Below are 14,812 nucleotides of genomic sequence, written 5' to 3'. Positions count from 1 at the left end.
GAGTGTTTTTGTCCCAAGCGACGGTCATAGGTTAGAAATGAATGAAACTCAGGAAGTTACGGAAGGCCCCCTGGAAGCAGCACCTGGGCTGTCCTACAGGTTGAGTGGAAGTTATCAAGAGTTACCAAGGAGGGTTTCCCTGGTGGCGCAGTGGTTAAGAACCCACCTGCCAATGCAGGGGACATGGGTTCGAGCCCTGGTCCGGGAAGATCCCACATGCCGCGGAGCAACTAAGCCCGTGTGCTGCAACTGAGCCTGCGCTCTATAGAGCCCACAAGCCACAACTACTGAGCCTGCATGCCACAACTACTGAAGCTCATGCACCTAGAGCCTGTGCTCCACAAGAGAAGCCACCGCAATGAGAAGCCCGTGCACTGCAACGACGAGTAGCCCCCTCTTGCTGCAACTAGAGAAAGCCCGCGCGCAGCAACAGACCCGATGCAACCAAAAATAAATAAATAATTAAAAAAAAAAATGAGTTACCAAGGAGGATGGCACCAAGACTACTCAGACAAGAACACAACACTGAAATGGACGCCACACAAGTGCCAGGTAGGAATTATCGATGGCAGAGAGAGAAGGTAAGGCTTTAGAGAGGAGCAAGGATTCAAGCTGGACTTGAGTGGCTGACAGGATTTTACTGGGCAGCAGTCATGTGCAGGACAGTTAGCAGGAACAGGGTGTTGGAGAGTAACTGGGGCAAGACTTTTCATACTTGAATGCTCAGTGCCAAACTTGGCCTGTGAGTGTCCTATGAATGTTTGTGAAGGCAGTAAATGAAAGGGAGATGGTTGTCAGGGCCTAGAAGGTCTTGAATACCTGGCTTTAGTTTTTTGAGGTAATTGGTAGGTTCCCTCAGACAGCTGCCCAAATGTTGAATGCTTGTCTTAATTGCTCCAAGACTCTGGTCCCCTAAAGAGACAGGATTATACTTCTATTTGTTAATGCTGATTAGGTTCCACCAAATAAAAGAGCAGTAGCTTAATCTCAAGGGTGGTGTGCTGGCACTGGCTCTCTGAAAGGTTATTCTCAGTAGCACAGGGATGGGTGCGAGCTGGCAAGGTCCAACAGGGAATCCCTGAAGTCCAAAGAAGATGCTGCTGGCTGTGCAACTTTCCGGGAGAGAAGCAAAGTGGGCTGTTTTTCTTTTTCTACTAATATCAAGTACATTAGAATGATAATACAGGCTTCACTCTATCAAAACCTTTTCCAGTTTTGACTCAGCAAAATCTCAGACTGGTTCTAGAGCCCTTATTGAAAACACATTCTCAGAGAAAGCGAAGTGTTATTAGCATTATTCCCATAGTTGTATCAAGGGCCTAGAGAGGAAATCTAGACTTGTGCCTCTAAATTGTTTCAATACGTATGCATTTAGCACACATTATGGTCTCTGTCCTCCAGGAATTTACTCTTCCTGGAGTCAAAAGTGGTAGATAATCCACAAATGTCAGGAGAGAAAAAGGCAACAGGGTTAAGAGACACTGGGACGGCCACTATAGTCAGGAAAGAGCTCACTACTGTGACATTTCAGTACTCTAAAGGAAGGGAGTTTCCAGTTGGTGATAACAGTGAGGCAGGAGCTTGATTGGAATGTAGGCCACTGTGGCTCACAATTGATCAGGAGGATGAATGCTAGATACCAGAGGATAGGGAGTGGCATCCAGATCCCTTAGTGCCTCACTGGTCATTGTAGGGACTTGTGTTTTTTTTGCACTAAGAAGGCACTGAAGAATTCTCAGCCACGGAGAGACAAAATGTAACTTTATGGTTTAGAGATCACTCTGGGTCCTGAATAAGGATTAGACTGTAGGGAAGCAAGGGTAGGGGCAGGAAGACAAATTTGGATGTGACTACAATAATTTAGGTGAGGGATTTTAGGGTCAGAATGAAGGTCTGGTGGTATAAGAGTAAATATGAAGGGTTCAGATTTAATTTTGCTGATGGGTTGAATGTAGAGTATAAGAGATGGGAACCTAGCAAGGACCTTTCTGAAGCCCTAGTGGAAATGCAGACCTGGGGGCTTCAGAGTAAGCTTAGTTCTTACAGACTTTTAGGAATCTCTCCTTTTTCCAGTCTTTTTTCCCTTCATAACACGTATCATATGTATTTGTCCTGCTCCCCTCCAACAATAGAGAAGTTCCTTGACAAGAGGAATTGTTCACTGGTGCATGCCCGGCTTGCACAAGCAAGACTCCTTACATGAACAGATGAACAACCCCATTAAAACAAATACTAATGTGGATGTCATAACAGAAAGATAGATTTTCTTCCCAAAGTACAAATTCTTCCACTAATCTCATGTAATATATTCTGTTGGGTATACAACCACACAGAAAACAACAGCCATTTCAAATGAGTTGGTTTAATTCCAGGTGGTACAGAATTCAGGACAGAACAAGAACTTAAGAACACACTTTGGCAGGATTCTGGGCTGCGTTTATGCGGATCTCATAGCTAAGGTCGAAACGGCTGAGAAGAACTAAAGACGAGCCACTGTGTGATTTATTTATTTTTTTACAAAAGTTTATTCTTAAATGTACAATAGGTTCCAAGACAACACTTCATTCTAGCTATAGGTGGCAACAGATGTTATGGCAGGGAATCCAGATGTTTAATCCAGATGTTTAAACAGGAATGGAACTAAGGATCATCATTGCCTCAGGCACAAGGGACAGCTTACTTTTTGCCAGATTTCTTAATTCCACCTGTGGCTGCAAAAGGAAAAAAAAAAGTCTCATCCAGGGAAAAAGACAGCTCCATGGTTGAAGCCCCAGGGGCCTGATAAGGATCCTAATAAGGCCCAGCTCTATGTACTGGGCATTTTTTTGGACACAAGCATGCACAGGGCTTCCCCAGTATTATCTATTCTGGGCAAAAGTAGAATGAGAATAAGGCAGGGCACGAGTAATGGCTGTGCACTGGTCTGGATCTCAAGTGTGTTGTGTATTTCAGACGGGCTCACTTAATCCTCATCCCCTATCAACCCATTTTACAGATAACAAAGTCTCAGTGTTAGGTGTTGTTCAAAGTTATAAACTGGTATGCGACAAAGCCAGGATTCCAACCTGGGTAGCCTGACTTCCAAGTCCATACTCTTGCCACGTCACACCACATCAACTTCTATATTATGATCCTGGGATCTGATTTACTCACTACCTTTATTTTACCCAATTTACAAATGACTGTATTTGGCACACAGTAGGTAATTTAACAAACAGTTATAGAATTAAGTATGCCTAATATAGAAATGAAAGTCCTAAAGAGCTATGACAAAATAAACCTCAAAAAAAAAGTAGATGATGCTCAATAAGAAACAAGTAGTACAGGATTTCACTAAGGGTTGGCCTTCTCCCCATACATAATCACAGATTAAGGGAAGGTGCAAGATACCTCACATCATTCCAAAAAGGAATCTCAATATCTAGAATCTCAGCGCTGTGTGGGTACACAAAAATGACTCAAACCCACTAGAACAGAGGTCTTGGGAAACCCTGAATGACACTCCCACCATTCCAGCCTTCATTGTCCCTAGGGTGGCTCAGTGATCCAATAGGGTATAGATAACTGTTGAGAAAATAATCCTATTTTGATGAATGTAAACAGGATTTAAGAAGCACAAAGTACAATGACTGACGGGTTTAAAAAAAACTTTTGATATGTAATCAATTCCTCTTACACAAAGGCAAAAAAAAGGCAGAATCGTAGAGAATTAAGTTAAAAAACATATAGCACAATAATATGCCAACAGACTTGGACTTTATCCATTAGACTAGGCGCATCCAGCGTGAAAAGACTCAAGATGCAAAAGTATTTTGCTAGTTTTAACAATACGATTAGTAAATTAAGAAATGTTACAAACAACAAAGAAGCAGTGAAATACGAATTTGGAGCAAGAAGCTGTAGAGGATATCTGCAAACTCAACTGTACGAACGTGTGTCTGAGATATATAAATTTCTTTATTTCCATTTCTGCCACTTCCCTAAGCAAGAGAAGCCCATACTGGGTCTGGCTCCCGCCCCCTCTCCCGCTGCTGCGAAACCAAGCCTGGCTAGGGCCGTCCACTGCAGCGGACACCAGCAACAGAGACCTCGCAACTCACCAACGAGGCAGGACACGGACATGCTCGGGCCCGTATCCAGACTGATGCTCAGGCGTTTGTGCGGCTTGAGCTCTACCCCGCCCTCACTCACCCAGGGGGCCTTTCCCCGCAGCCTTCGCTTTTAGCTCCTCGAGTTTCTTTTGCTCCTCCTTCTGTTTCTGCTTGAATGCCTTATCTTCCTACGGAGAGGGAGAGCGGGTTCACTCCCGGCGGATTTCTCAGACCCTCCGCGCCCGCCCACGCCTCTGGGCCAGCCCTCACCTCGTCCATCTCCTTGGCTTGCTTCTTGGGCTGCTTCAGGGGCTTCTTCTTGCCACCTGCGTGCGACACGAGCACGCTCAGCCTGGCCCCCGCCGGGTCCCGTCCCTCTCCGCCCCGCCCCACCCCACCCCATCGTCCCCGCACACTTACCTTCGCGGCCCGACATGGCGCCTGCCGCCCCTTCCCCAGACCCTGCCACCGGATGCGGAGCTTCCCGTCCCACCCCCTGAGCCTATACCTCCATGCGGGCCCGCAGATTGGCTCCTGGTTCGGAAGTTGCGCTCCCGCTGCCGGAAGCGGTCCGGAGGCGGGCACTGAAGGGTCAGGGATCAACTGAGTGACGGGCGCACCTTTGGGGTTGCGGCTCCGGCGCAAAGCCCACCAGGTATTGGGGAGGTGGGGTGTCCTGCCCGGGGAGGATCCAGAAGGCGCGAACGGTTTTTAACCGCAAGCGCTAAGCCTGGGACCGTGCACGGGGAAAGGACTGCAGGTAGAGGGAAGGGTTTGTGCAAAGGCCTTGAAGCTCGGCGCATTCCTTACAGTGTGGCTGGTGGGAGATGCGAGGGAGGCAGCAGAAATGGGCGGGGGCTAGACCACCTGGTTCTAGAGCTTTGGAGGCCACCGGAAGGAGCTGGGGTTTTATAATATAGCCCGGGGTGCGATATTTTGCAAATCCTGTTTATTCATCCAGTACATTTTTGTTGAGTGTGTACTATATGTATGTACTTTAGGCACTGAGGATGCAGCAGTGAACAAAACAGTGCTGGCCCTGGCAGAGCTGCCGTTCTGGTGGGTGAGACAGACTATCAGTAAATAAGTGAAATGCATACCACGGGTCATGTGATATGTTCCTGGGGAAAAATAAAGCAGAGAAAGTGGTTAAGGAGTCCTGGGGTGGGAGTGGACAGCTATGACATTTGAGTAGGACTTGAAAAAGAGAAGGGAGCAAGCAGTACAGATAACAGGTGGTGTGAAGCCCCTGAGGTGGGAATAGCCTAGCATGTTCTAGCAACATAAAAGAAGCTGGGGGCTTCCCTGGTGGCGCAGTGGTTGAGAATCTGCCTGCCAGTGCAGGGGACACGGGTTCGGGCCCTGGTCTGAGAGGATCCCACATGCCGCGGAGCAACTGGGCCCGTGAGCCACAACTACTGAGCCTGCGCGTCTGGAGCCTGTGCTCCGCAACAAGAGAGGCTGTGACAGTGAGAGGCCCGCGCACAGCGATGAAGAGTGGCCCCCGCTGGCCGCAACTAGAGAAAGCCCTCGCACAGAAACGAGGACCCAACACAGCCAAAAATAAATTAAAAAAAAAAAAGCTGGGAATTATATGGGAATTATGTGAAGTGAAAGATATGTTAGCTAACCTTGTTATGGTAAACATTTAGCAGTATATACATTTGTCAAATCATCACATTGTACACCTTAAACTTTTACAATGTTGTGTGTCAATTTTATCTCAAAAAAACCAGGGGAAAAAGGTCCATGTGACTGGAGCAGAGTGAGGAAAAGGAGAGAAGGTGAGAGGAGAGAAGAATGAGAGCCAGGAGGTGGATACCCTGTAGGTCATGGAAAGGATTTTGGCTTTTACCTTGAGAGAAATGGGGAACCGTTGCAGGCTTTGAGCAGAGAGAGACATGGTCTGACCGTGTTTTGAAAGCACCACTGCCTGCTCTATTGACAGTAGGGGCTAGAGTAGAAGCAGGGAGACCTGTCAGAGGCTCTTAGGATAATCCAGACAAAAGATGTCGGTCGTTGGGACCAGGTGATAGCAGTGGCAGGGGCAAGAGGAAGAGGGATTCTGGATTTAGTTTTAGAGGTGGAGGTGGCATTTGTTAATGGATTGGATGTGAGGAGGCAGAGAAAGCAGAGTCAGGGATGATATGAGAGTTTGGACCTGATTGGTTTCCATCAACCAAGATGGAGAAGGCTGTGGGAAAGGCAAGTTTGGGAGAGGAAGATAAGATCCCCATCAGCCTTCCAAGCAGAGACATGGAGTGAGCAGTTCGATAAATGAGCCTGGAATTCAGAGGAGAGGTGTGGGCTGGAGAGGTCTGATTATAGTTTGTTTGGTTTTTATTTATTTATTTATTTTTGGCCACGCCACGTGGCTTGCAGGATCTTAGTTCCCTTACCAGGGATTGAACCCGGCCCTGGCAGTGAAAGCACCAAGTCTTAACCACTGGACTGCCAGAGGATTCTGTCTGTTTGTTTTTTAGTAATAGCTTTATTGAGATATAATTTACATACCACATAATTCATCTACTTAATGTGTACCATTCAGTGGTTTTAGTATATTTACAGTGTTGTGCAACTATCCCTACAATCAAGTTTAGAACTTTTTTGTAGATGATTTTTCAAGCCACAGGACTGGATAAGAGAGGAGCCTGAGGACAGGGCCCTGGGGCACTGTGTGGAGGGGTTGTGGAAGGGAGTGGGGACTGGAAGGCAAGAGGGGAAGGTGGTTCAAGAAGGAGGGAGCTATCACGAGGCTCAGGCTGCTGACAAGGCAAGCGAGATGAGGACGGAACTGATCATTGGGTTTAGCCACGTGGACATGACCTGGACAGGAGCAGTTCAAGTGGCCTGGTGGGTGTGAAGGCCAGATCAGAGGGGGGCTGAATGAGAATGGGAGAAGAGGAACTGGAGACAGCTAGTGCAGGCACTTTGCCAAGGAGTAAAGAGGAGCAGAGAAGTGGGGCAGTTGCTGGAGGGAGTGTCAAATCAATTAGTGTCTGAGGAGGGGAGAGGATATGGGACCTGGGGCGCAGCTTGGCCTTTCCTAGAGCAGGAATTATTCATCCTGAGGAACAAGAGAAGGTGGGGATGAGACAGACACTGGCAGGTGGGAAGGTGTGGTAGGAGTTTATGGAAGTTCTCTTCCAATTTTAAAATATTTTCTTGGTGAAAAATGAAGCAAACCATCAGCTATACGAGTGAGGATGAGGTACTGGTGATGGAGGTTTGAGGAAAGGGCAGTTGGTAGGAGATAGTCATCTGGATGGAGTAGGAGAATGGATGTGGAGGGGCAGCGTCCTGAACTGGGCGCAGGGCCTCTGCTCATTTGGCCCTCTGTCCACCTGTCCAGCCTCTCCACCCACTCTCCTCTCTGCTGCACAGGTCACCCTTCAGATTTTAGACAACTTCAAGCACTGTTCCACTTTGTCTCTGTGCCAGGAACATCTTCCCTTTGCTGGTTGATGGGCCTGTGAGATATCTAAGTGGGGAGGAGCCAGGAGACAGGCTGGGGTGGGCGGCTGAGAGGAGGGACTAGAGTGGGGGAACAACTTGGGATTCATTGGTGTGTCCCCTCAGGAAGCCAAGTCCCTGCTGTCTCCAAGCTTATGTTCTAGTGAGGGACGAGGCAATACATGAAGAAGGCAATATATGTGTCTGATGGAGAAAAAGAAAGCAGGTAAGGTGGCCAAGGAGGGAGTGGTCAGGAAAGGCCTTATCAAGAGGTGATATGTGAACAAAGACGTAAGTGTGAGGTAACTGGACTTGTGGAGGAAGAGCGGTCCAGGCAGAGGACATGGCAGGGCACAGACCCTGTGGCAGGATTGTGCTTAGCGTGGTGAGGATGCTGGAGTGGAGTATGTACAGGGATGGAGAGAAGGAAGGGGATGAGGGCTGAGAGGACCGGTGCTTGTTGGCCAATGGCAGGACTGGTGTGCATGCCACGTGACTGGGGAGCTGTCAGGGGGTTTTGCACCGAGGGATGTGATCTGACTTACGAGATAACAGAGCCTCTGTTTGCCACGTGAAGAACGGCTGTGAGGGGCAGGGGAGGAAGCCATGACTGCGTAGGAGGCTGTAGCTGTCTTCTCTGCCAGGGATGAGTGACCTTCCTGGGGTCCAAGATTGGGCTGCTGATAGAGGAGGAGCCAGGAAAGGAGGCTGAGAAGGTCGGAGGAATCTGAGGGGGGAGGTGATTTCAAAATGAGAGGGTGTTGAAAGCTGCAGAGGTATTGGAGAAGAAATCTGAGTAGCACCTGCTGGATCTGACAAGGTGGAAGTTTTGCAGGGCTTCAGGAGAGCAACCTTGGTGGTTGAGCGGGATCAAGAGAGAAGAGGGCTGAAGAAGTAGTGATGGACAAGGGGGACACCTTTCTGCTGAGCATTGCTGAGGAGGGTGGGTGCTCTGCTTTGATGAGGGGTACACCTGCAGGATTGTTGTGAGGCCACAACTTGTGTGCAGTGGTCACTGGCCTCGAGGCCTAGGAGGCTGGCCCAACTGCTGGGCCATGGGTGGCGTGTGCTCCCTTGGGCCTTAGGCAAGGGGCACAGGGGTTCGGGTGCAGCACCAGCTTGGAACCACTGTCACAGAGATGTCCCCTTCTGTGGCACTCAGCTCAGGCTTTTGCCAGGAGGCATGCCCCTACCCAAGCAACTTTGTTTTCAAGAGGGTCTGAGCTTCTCCAAGCATGGCACCGTGGGGAGGAGGCTGGGATGCTCATCGCCTTACATCAGGGACGGTCCTTTCTTTGTAACTGGAGCTCTTCTAGCCTGTCTTCCTGTCCCCCGCTCCCTTTGCTTACCTCTCTCTCTGGCCTGGTCTTTTGGCTACCAGGTGTCACTCTGACAGCCAGAGTCAATACTTGGGGGCAGGGGTGGTTTGGCCAGACCAGGGTGCTCTGGCCCAGGTTTGCCCCGGGAGCATGGGTCACCTGGCCCTCTCTTCGGGGTCCTCAGAATTCACTGCTGCTCCTGGGCTCAGGCCAGGCCTGACTGGATAATGGGAGACTCCCTGTGCTGTTCAGGTAACAGAGAAGTAGGACTGTTGGGGCCCAAACATCAAAGCAAGGTTGAAAAGGGAAAGATGAAAGAAACTTAACCTGTAGGGCAGTTACTGAGGTTGGAAAGAAGGAAGAAAGCTTATGGAAAGTGAGAAATGTGAGACTGGGAGTTGGTCACCTGGAATGTCTGGGCTTGAAGGGCAGAAGGAAAGTTGGTGTGAACCTAAAAAAGCTGTCCTCTATGAAGAAATCTGGGTTGTTTTGTTTTGCTTTGTTTTCCCCCGGAATTGTCTTTTCAGAGGAGAGCTGAGGAGAGAGTTTTCTGCCTTGGGACATGAACGACCTGTGTCCTAGAACAGAAGCGAAACTGCTTCCCCAGGGTTGAGGCAGCCCTCAGGGAGTCTGGGAAGCTGGTTTTGATAGTCATTTATAGAAATCTTTCCCCCAAATCCCCTCAGTCAGTTCCAGTTTCCCTAGGAGTCTTTGTGAATCTTTGTGGGGGCTCTGTTAGCATGGACACAACGCAGGTTTAAGAATTTTCTTTGAGATTATCAGAAAACTGGACACCAGGATTCTCATGCAGATCACAACAGAGACCTGGGGTTGTGGGAAGGTGGGTGGAATGGGAGGATCTGGTTCATGTGGCATCACGGAGAGAGGTGGAAGGCCTGAGCTCCTAAATATGCTCTTCCCTGACATGCTCCCTTGTCTGGGGGCACCTGGTGAAGCCTGACCCTGGTGGCTGCCATCTCTGGGCCCAAAAGAGTGCTGCGCAGTTTGGACTTTCTAATGGAAACTGTTCAGTTCAGAACTGTCCCTAGGACTTGAGATCTGACTTAAGCCCAGCCTTTCTTGGCTGTGAGCTGATCTCTCTGGCATCCCCCCACAGATCTCCCGATGACAGGGTGCAGCCCTGTGTTGGCCATGCGGCACGTCGTGGGTGTGTCTCCCGTACTGGTGCGGAGAGGCCTCCTTGGAAGGGACCTCATTACGACCAGGACTCTCTGCAGCCCAGGCCCCAGCCAGCCCAGCGAGAAAAGACCTGAGGAGGTGGCCCTTGGGCTGTACCACCGCCTCACAGCGCTGGGAGGAGCCCTGGGGCACAGCATTCAGCAACGAGCGTCCTCCATGGCCAAGACTTGGTGGGACAGATATGAAGAGTTTGTTGGACTCAGTGAGGTTCGAGAGGCCCAGGGAAACGTGACTGAGGTGAGGAGGGTAGCCGGGGTGGTTGGCCCTGCCCTCTGACCTGGGCAGTGTGGCCTGGAGGCTCCTGACAAGTAAATTACCAGCCACAGATGCTGGGAGGCCACGTCCAGATTTGCCTTTTCTTGAACACATACCACTAGGAGAAGGATCTGACTCGTTTCTCACATGACAGCCTGGGTTTGATACTACCGGGTTGAAGGGCCCTCCTCTCTCCCATGAAAACAAGTTGTTGTGTATGCTATGTACCAGTGAGTCCCGGGCCATTAACATCCTTTCTGTTAGGACAGCAAACACTTCCTTCATTGACTGCTTGGGGGTTGGTGGTGAGAGTTACCTGGAGGGTTGCTGCATTACAGTGTCCTCAAAGCCCCATGTGTGATTGAAGCATCTCTCGTGAAAGTAGAAGCACTGGGAAACATCAGACTGTGAGGTGGGAAGAGCTGCCTGTGGTTGTCAAGTCCCTTGTGGCAGTGGAAATGCGTTCCGCCATCTCTGTTCCCACTCCCACCTGGGCACAGACCAGTGTAGTGGGGTGGGAAGAACCTGGGGCTTAGCCGGAGGTTTTGAGGCACAGTGCTGTCTCTCCCCTTGGAGGCCATCACTTTGGCTGAGCTGGGGTTTCTCCGTCTCTTGAATGGAGGCCAGGGCAATGCCTGTCATGGCGTTTGGCGTTGTTGGGAGGTGTAGCTAAGGTAACACACATGAAACCGATTAAGAACGTAAGGGCCTTGCTGTGGTCTGTCAGACTAGAGTCAGCTGGGTTTGGTGGACACAGATTATATGCATCTTTAGCTATTTTCAGGTTTCTCAGGGGCATGTTATTTCCACTTGAACGGACAAATCCGGTGATTCTGATGGGCGGGGCCCGGGGCTACACTTTGAGGACCACTGGGTGAGCCAGGATTATGTGTCTGAGGGACTCTCTTTCCACCCTTTGTACTAACACCCCACTGACCTCTTCTCAGCCCAGTCTGGTTGGGAATGGAGCTGAGTCTGTGCGGGCATGGAGAGAAGGGGCAAATGACCTCTGTTGTTCTCTCTGCAGGCAGAGAAAGTGTTCATGGTGGCTCGAGGGCTTGTCCGGGAGGCTCGGGAGGACTTGGAAGGTCAGCAGGCCAAGCTGAAGGAGGTGAGGGACCGCTTGGACCGCATCTCCAGAGACGATAACCAGTACCTGGAACTGGCTACTCTGGAGCACAGGATGTTGCAGGTGGGCACCTTCCTCATCTGGAGAGGGACCCTAGCCTGGCAGGCCATGGAGGGGCGAGGTGGGAGCCCTGACTAGTTAGGGGGTCAGACACCTGGTAAGGAGGTAAACCAGAAGCCCCTGTGGAGGGACTGGGCCCCAGGCTTCCAGAGCTTCTCCACGCACTTCGTCCTGGAGTACTGGAATCAGTGATCCAGGACAGTATAATCTGGACCCCAGATTACTGAGGAGGGAGCACCATGCAGGAGTCTGGCCCACAGAGCGCCGGACACTTCCCTTCTGTTAGACACATTCTGTAGACACCACTGCATGTCCGGCCAGACCCAAGACTGCTTGGGGAGGATAGTGCCACTCACCTTGACCACACCCAGTTCCTTTGCTCCTCCCTCCTGACCAGGCTTATGCTACCTTTAATCATTCAGCGTGTTTATGGAACATGTAATCTGTGCCAGGCGTGAAGCTGAGCCCCAAGGACATGGTAGTGGGACATCTGCTGGTGGCTGCTGGGCCAGGTTGCTGCTATATGACAGCTTTGCTTCTGCAGGAGGAGAAGAGGCTTCGTATGACCTATCTGCGTGCCGAAGACTCCGAGCGAGAGAAGTTCTCCCTCTTCTCTGCAGCTGTGCGGGAAAGTCATGAGAAGGAGCGCACTCGGGCTGAGAGGACCAAGAACTGGTCCCTCATTGGGTCAGTCCTGGGGGCCTTGATTGGTGTGGCTGGCTCCACCTACGTGAACCGTGTGCGGCTACAGGAGCTGAAGGTCTTGCTTCTGGAGGCTCAGAAGGGGCCTGTGAGCCTCCAGGAAGCCATCCGAGAACAGGCGTCCAGCTACTCCCTCCAGCAGAGGGACCTCCATGACCTCATGGCAGACCTGAGGGGCCTGGTGCAAGCTGGGCCTGGGCAGAGCTCTTTGTCCCAGGCAGGTACTTCCCCCACCCGAGACAGAGACACAGATGTCCTTTCAGCTGCCTTGAAAGAGCAGCTCAGCCATTCCAGGCAGGTCCATTCATGTCTAGAGGGTTTACGAGAGCAGCTTGATGGCCTGGAAGAGACTTTGAGCCAAGTGGCTGGGGTGCTTCAGCTTGCAAAGGCTGCAGCGCACCCAGGCCTGGTGGAGCCGGCAGATGAGGCCCTGTCTGGGTCCTTGCTGGAACAGGGGAGCATGATCTTGGGGCTGTCGGACATGGAGCAGAGGCTAGAAGCCCAGGTCAACAGGAACACCATCTATGGCACACTGGTCACCTGCGTGACATTTGTGGCCATCCTGCCTGTGCTGTATATGCTGTTCAGGGCCAGCTAGCCCCTGGACCCACCTCCAGAGGGAGGAGGTATGGATGTAGATTTAATTAGAGAATGAAGCAATGAAGTGAGCCTTCAGGGGTGCACTCAACCTCAGCCTGAGTCTGTGTGGCTCACCAGCAGACATACTTTGCTTTTTAGGCAACACTCATTTACATTAACTATTGAAAATTTGTGCTAATGTCCAATTAAAATGTCTTTAATTTTGTCCTATTTAAAGTAATTTGTTAGACTGAGTTTTGTCCATTGAAAATTGAGATTTGGGACTCGAGGGTTGGGCCTGGAAGTAGGGTAATCGCCCCCTTTTAGTTCCTCTCTCATCTCTTGGTCTTGCCCCCAGTTCAGGACCATTTTGGATATACTTACCGCTTGAGGCCTGGATTTTCATTTTGGATTTCCTGGCCTGTCCTCCACTTGCCCAGCCCTCCTGTGTCACGTGGCCCATGATTTCCAGTGAGTAAAACCTAGCCTGCTTCCCACCCATTGGTGACCATGGTTACTGCCCCTCTTCTGGATCACTTTCTCTGTGCCATGTTGGGGAAAACTTCCTGTTTCTAACACTGGAGGAATGATCAGAGGAGAGCAGGGAAGAGAGATTGGGGGAATGGTTGGTAAATATTGCTGGGGACATAGTTACAGGGATTGGCTGCCAGTCTGGTTCCCTGGTGCAGAGAATGCTTTGGGCAGCACCACTCGGGCTGGTGTCGTCCCACACACAGCCTAGGGATGACCTCTACAGCCTTGGGCAGAGCTCAGCCCACCAGCAGTGTGAATGGTGAGGCAGTGATGGGGAGGGACCTCCCAGAGGTGGGAGGTGCAGTTGGGGGGGCATGGAGGTGGACTGCCCTGAGAACCCTTTACCTCTTCCTTTTCAGTGGAGAACAGCAACCTTTGACTTCCTGGGTAAATGGCCATGGGTGGCCTTGTGTGTCCTTGACTAAACAGGAGCAGTGGGGAGGCACTCGGCTTGCACTGTGGGTCTGGAGAACCCACCCTCCTTTCAGGGTGCACTGAGGTTGTGTGCAGGGTCTGCAGATAGGGTCTTCTGTGGGCTGGGCAGAGCTGACTCACAGCAGAGGCCTGTGGAGCCAGAAGTGCTTCCATGAGATGCCCTCCCTCTTGGGAGCCTGTGCTCAAGCCTGGGCAGTGGGCATGGCCCAAGTAGCCCCATGGGTGATGTGAACCTCTGAGCCCCTGGTCCCTTGATCATTTGGTCACTCTATCCACGGCATTGTTTTCTTTTTGTAATGGATTCCCCAGGAGGGTGTGGGATGAAATGACCTCTGCACTTGGGATGTTCACCCTCCTGATGGGTAGGAGGTGACTTGTCTGTGTATAGGTGAGGGGTGTTGTGGGGTTTGGAAGTCCTAGGTCCCCCTCTGCGGTGAGGTCGGTCCTAAAGGGTGTGCACTTGAGTGAATGGGTCTGGGGAGGGGAGGATTCCAGGCACATGGAGGGGGCCCCCCACAAGCTGCACAGCCAGGAGAGGCAAGGTGGGTGAGGGCCTTGAGGCACATCAGCTTGGCTGAGGTGGTGATGGGTGTTGGGGAGTTGTGGAGCATAAAGTTAGAGAATGAAGTGGAGGACCCAGAGGGCCACTCTGATGTCCAGAGGCCAGGGACGAGGGAACCAGGGAAGGGGTGCCATCCTGGTGTGGACAAGGTGCTGAGTCCTGGACCCAGGTGTTGGAAGAGAGGGTGGAGGGAAGGGAGCGAGCCGAGGAGTTGGGGAGGGAGAATTTGGAAGGCAGAGTCGGGTATATGAGAATGATGAGACTCTTGATGGGTGGCAGGTGGGAAGAGGGTGCCTGTGATTTAGCTCTTCTGACAGCAGCCAGTGTGGATGACCTGAACCTTCTGATTGAGGCTCCCCCAAGCCTGTGGAGGCTCTGGGGGCTTCCAGAGTGATCTCTGTGTGACAAATTTTGCCTCCCAAGAGGCTGTCCCAATGGCCATGAGCCAAAGCGCTCCAGAAGTCCTAATAGGATGGGCTAGGTCCTGGCTCCT

At 51.1% G+C, this 14,812-nt stretch overlaps 1 protein-coding gene and 1 long non-coding RNA gene across 4 annotated transcripts; one reads left to right on the top strand and one right to left on the bottom strand.

Moving 5' to 3' along the window:
* The first annotated feature begins 471 nt into the window (after positions 1 to 471).
* Positions 472 to 13,025, top strand: CCDC51 (coiled-coil domain containing 51). 3 transcript variants are annotated; one of them, XM_059939545.1, is made up of 5 exons: positions 4,637 to 4,746; positions 5,093 to 5,150; positions 9,981 to 10,300; positions 11,346 to 11,510; positions 12,052 to 13,025. In XM_059939545.1, the coding sequence occupies exons 3-5, from the start codon at positions 9,989 to 9,991 to the stop codon at positions 12,805 to 12,807; spliced, it is 1,233 nt and encodes a 410-aa protein (XP_059795528.1). In that variant the 5' UTR covers positions 4,637 to 4,746; positions 5,093 to 5,150; positions 9,981 to 9,988; the 3' UTR covers positions 12,808 to 13,025. The 3 variants fall into 3 exon arrangements, with proteins under 3 accessions (XP_059795526.1, XP_059795528.1, XP_059795527.1); XM_059939543.1 differs by lacking the exons at positions 4,637 to 4,746; positions 5,093 to 5,150 and adding an exon at positions 472 to 552; XM_059939544.1 differs by lacking the exon at positions 5,093 to 5,150 and having other exon boundaries at positions 4,638 to 4,746.
* Positions 2,347 to 4,615, bottom strand: LOC132374970 (uncharacterized). Its single transcript, XR_009505853.1, has 4 exons — positions 4,512 to 4,615; positions 4,362 to 4,417; positions 4,192 to 4,279; positions 2,347 to 2,711 (listed from the first exon to the last, which is right to left on the bottom strand). It is a non-coding gene; the product is annotated as an uncharacterized LOC132374970 (long non-coding RNA).
* Positions 13,026 to 14,812: the final 1,787 nt, after the last annotated feature.

This window comes from Balaenoptera ricei, chromosome 11 (assembly GCF_028023285.1).
Source record: "Balaenoptera ricei isolate mBalRic1 chromosome 11, mBalRic1.hap2, whole genome shotgun sequence".
NCBI classification, from domain to species: Eukaryota; Metazoa; Chordata; class Mammalia; order Artiodactyla; family Balaenopteridae; genus Balaenoptera; species Balaenoptera ricei.
The sequence above is the reverse complement of the archived record's forward strand: the minus strand, read 5'-3'. Positions and strand labels throughout refer to the sequence as shown.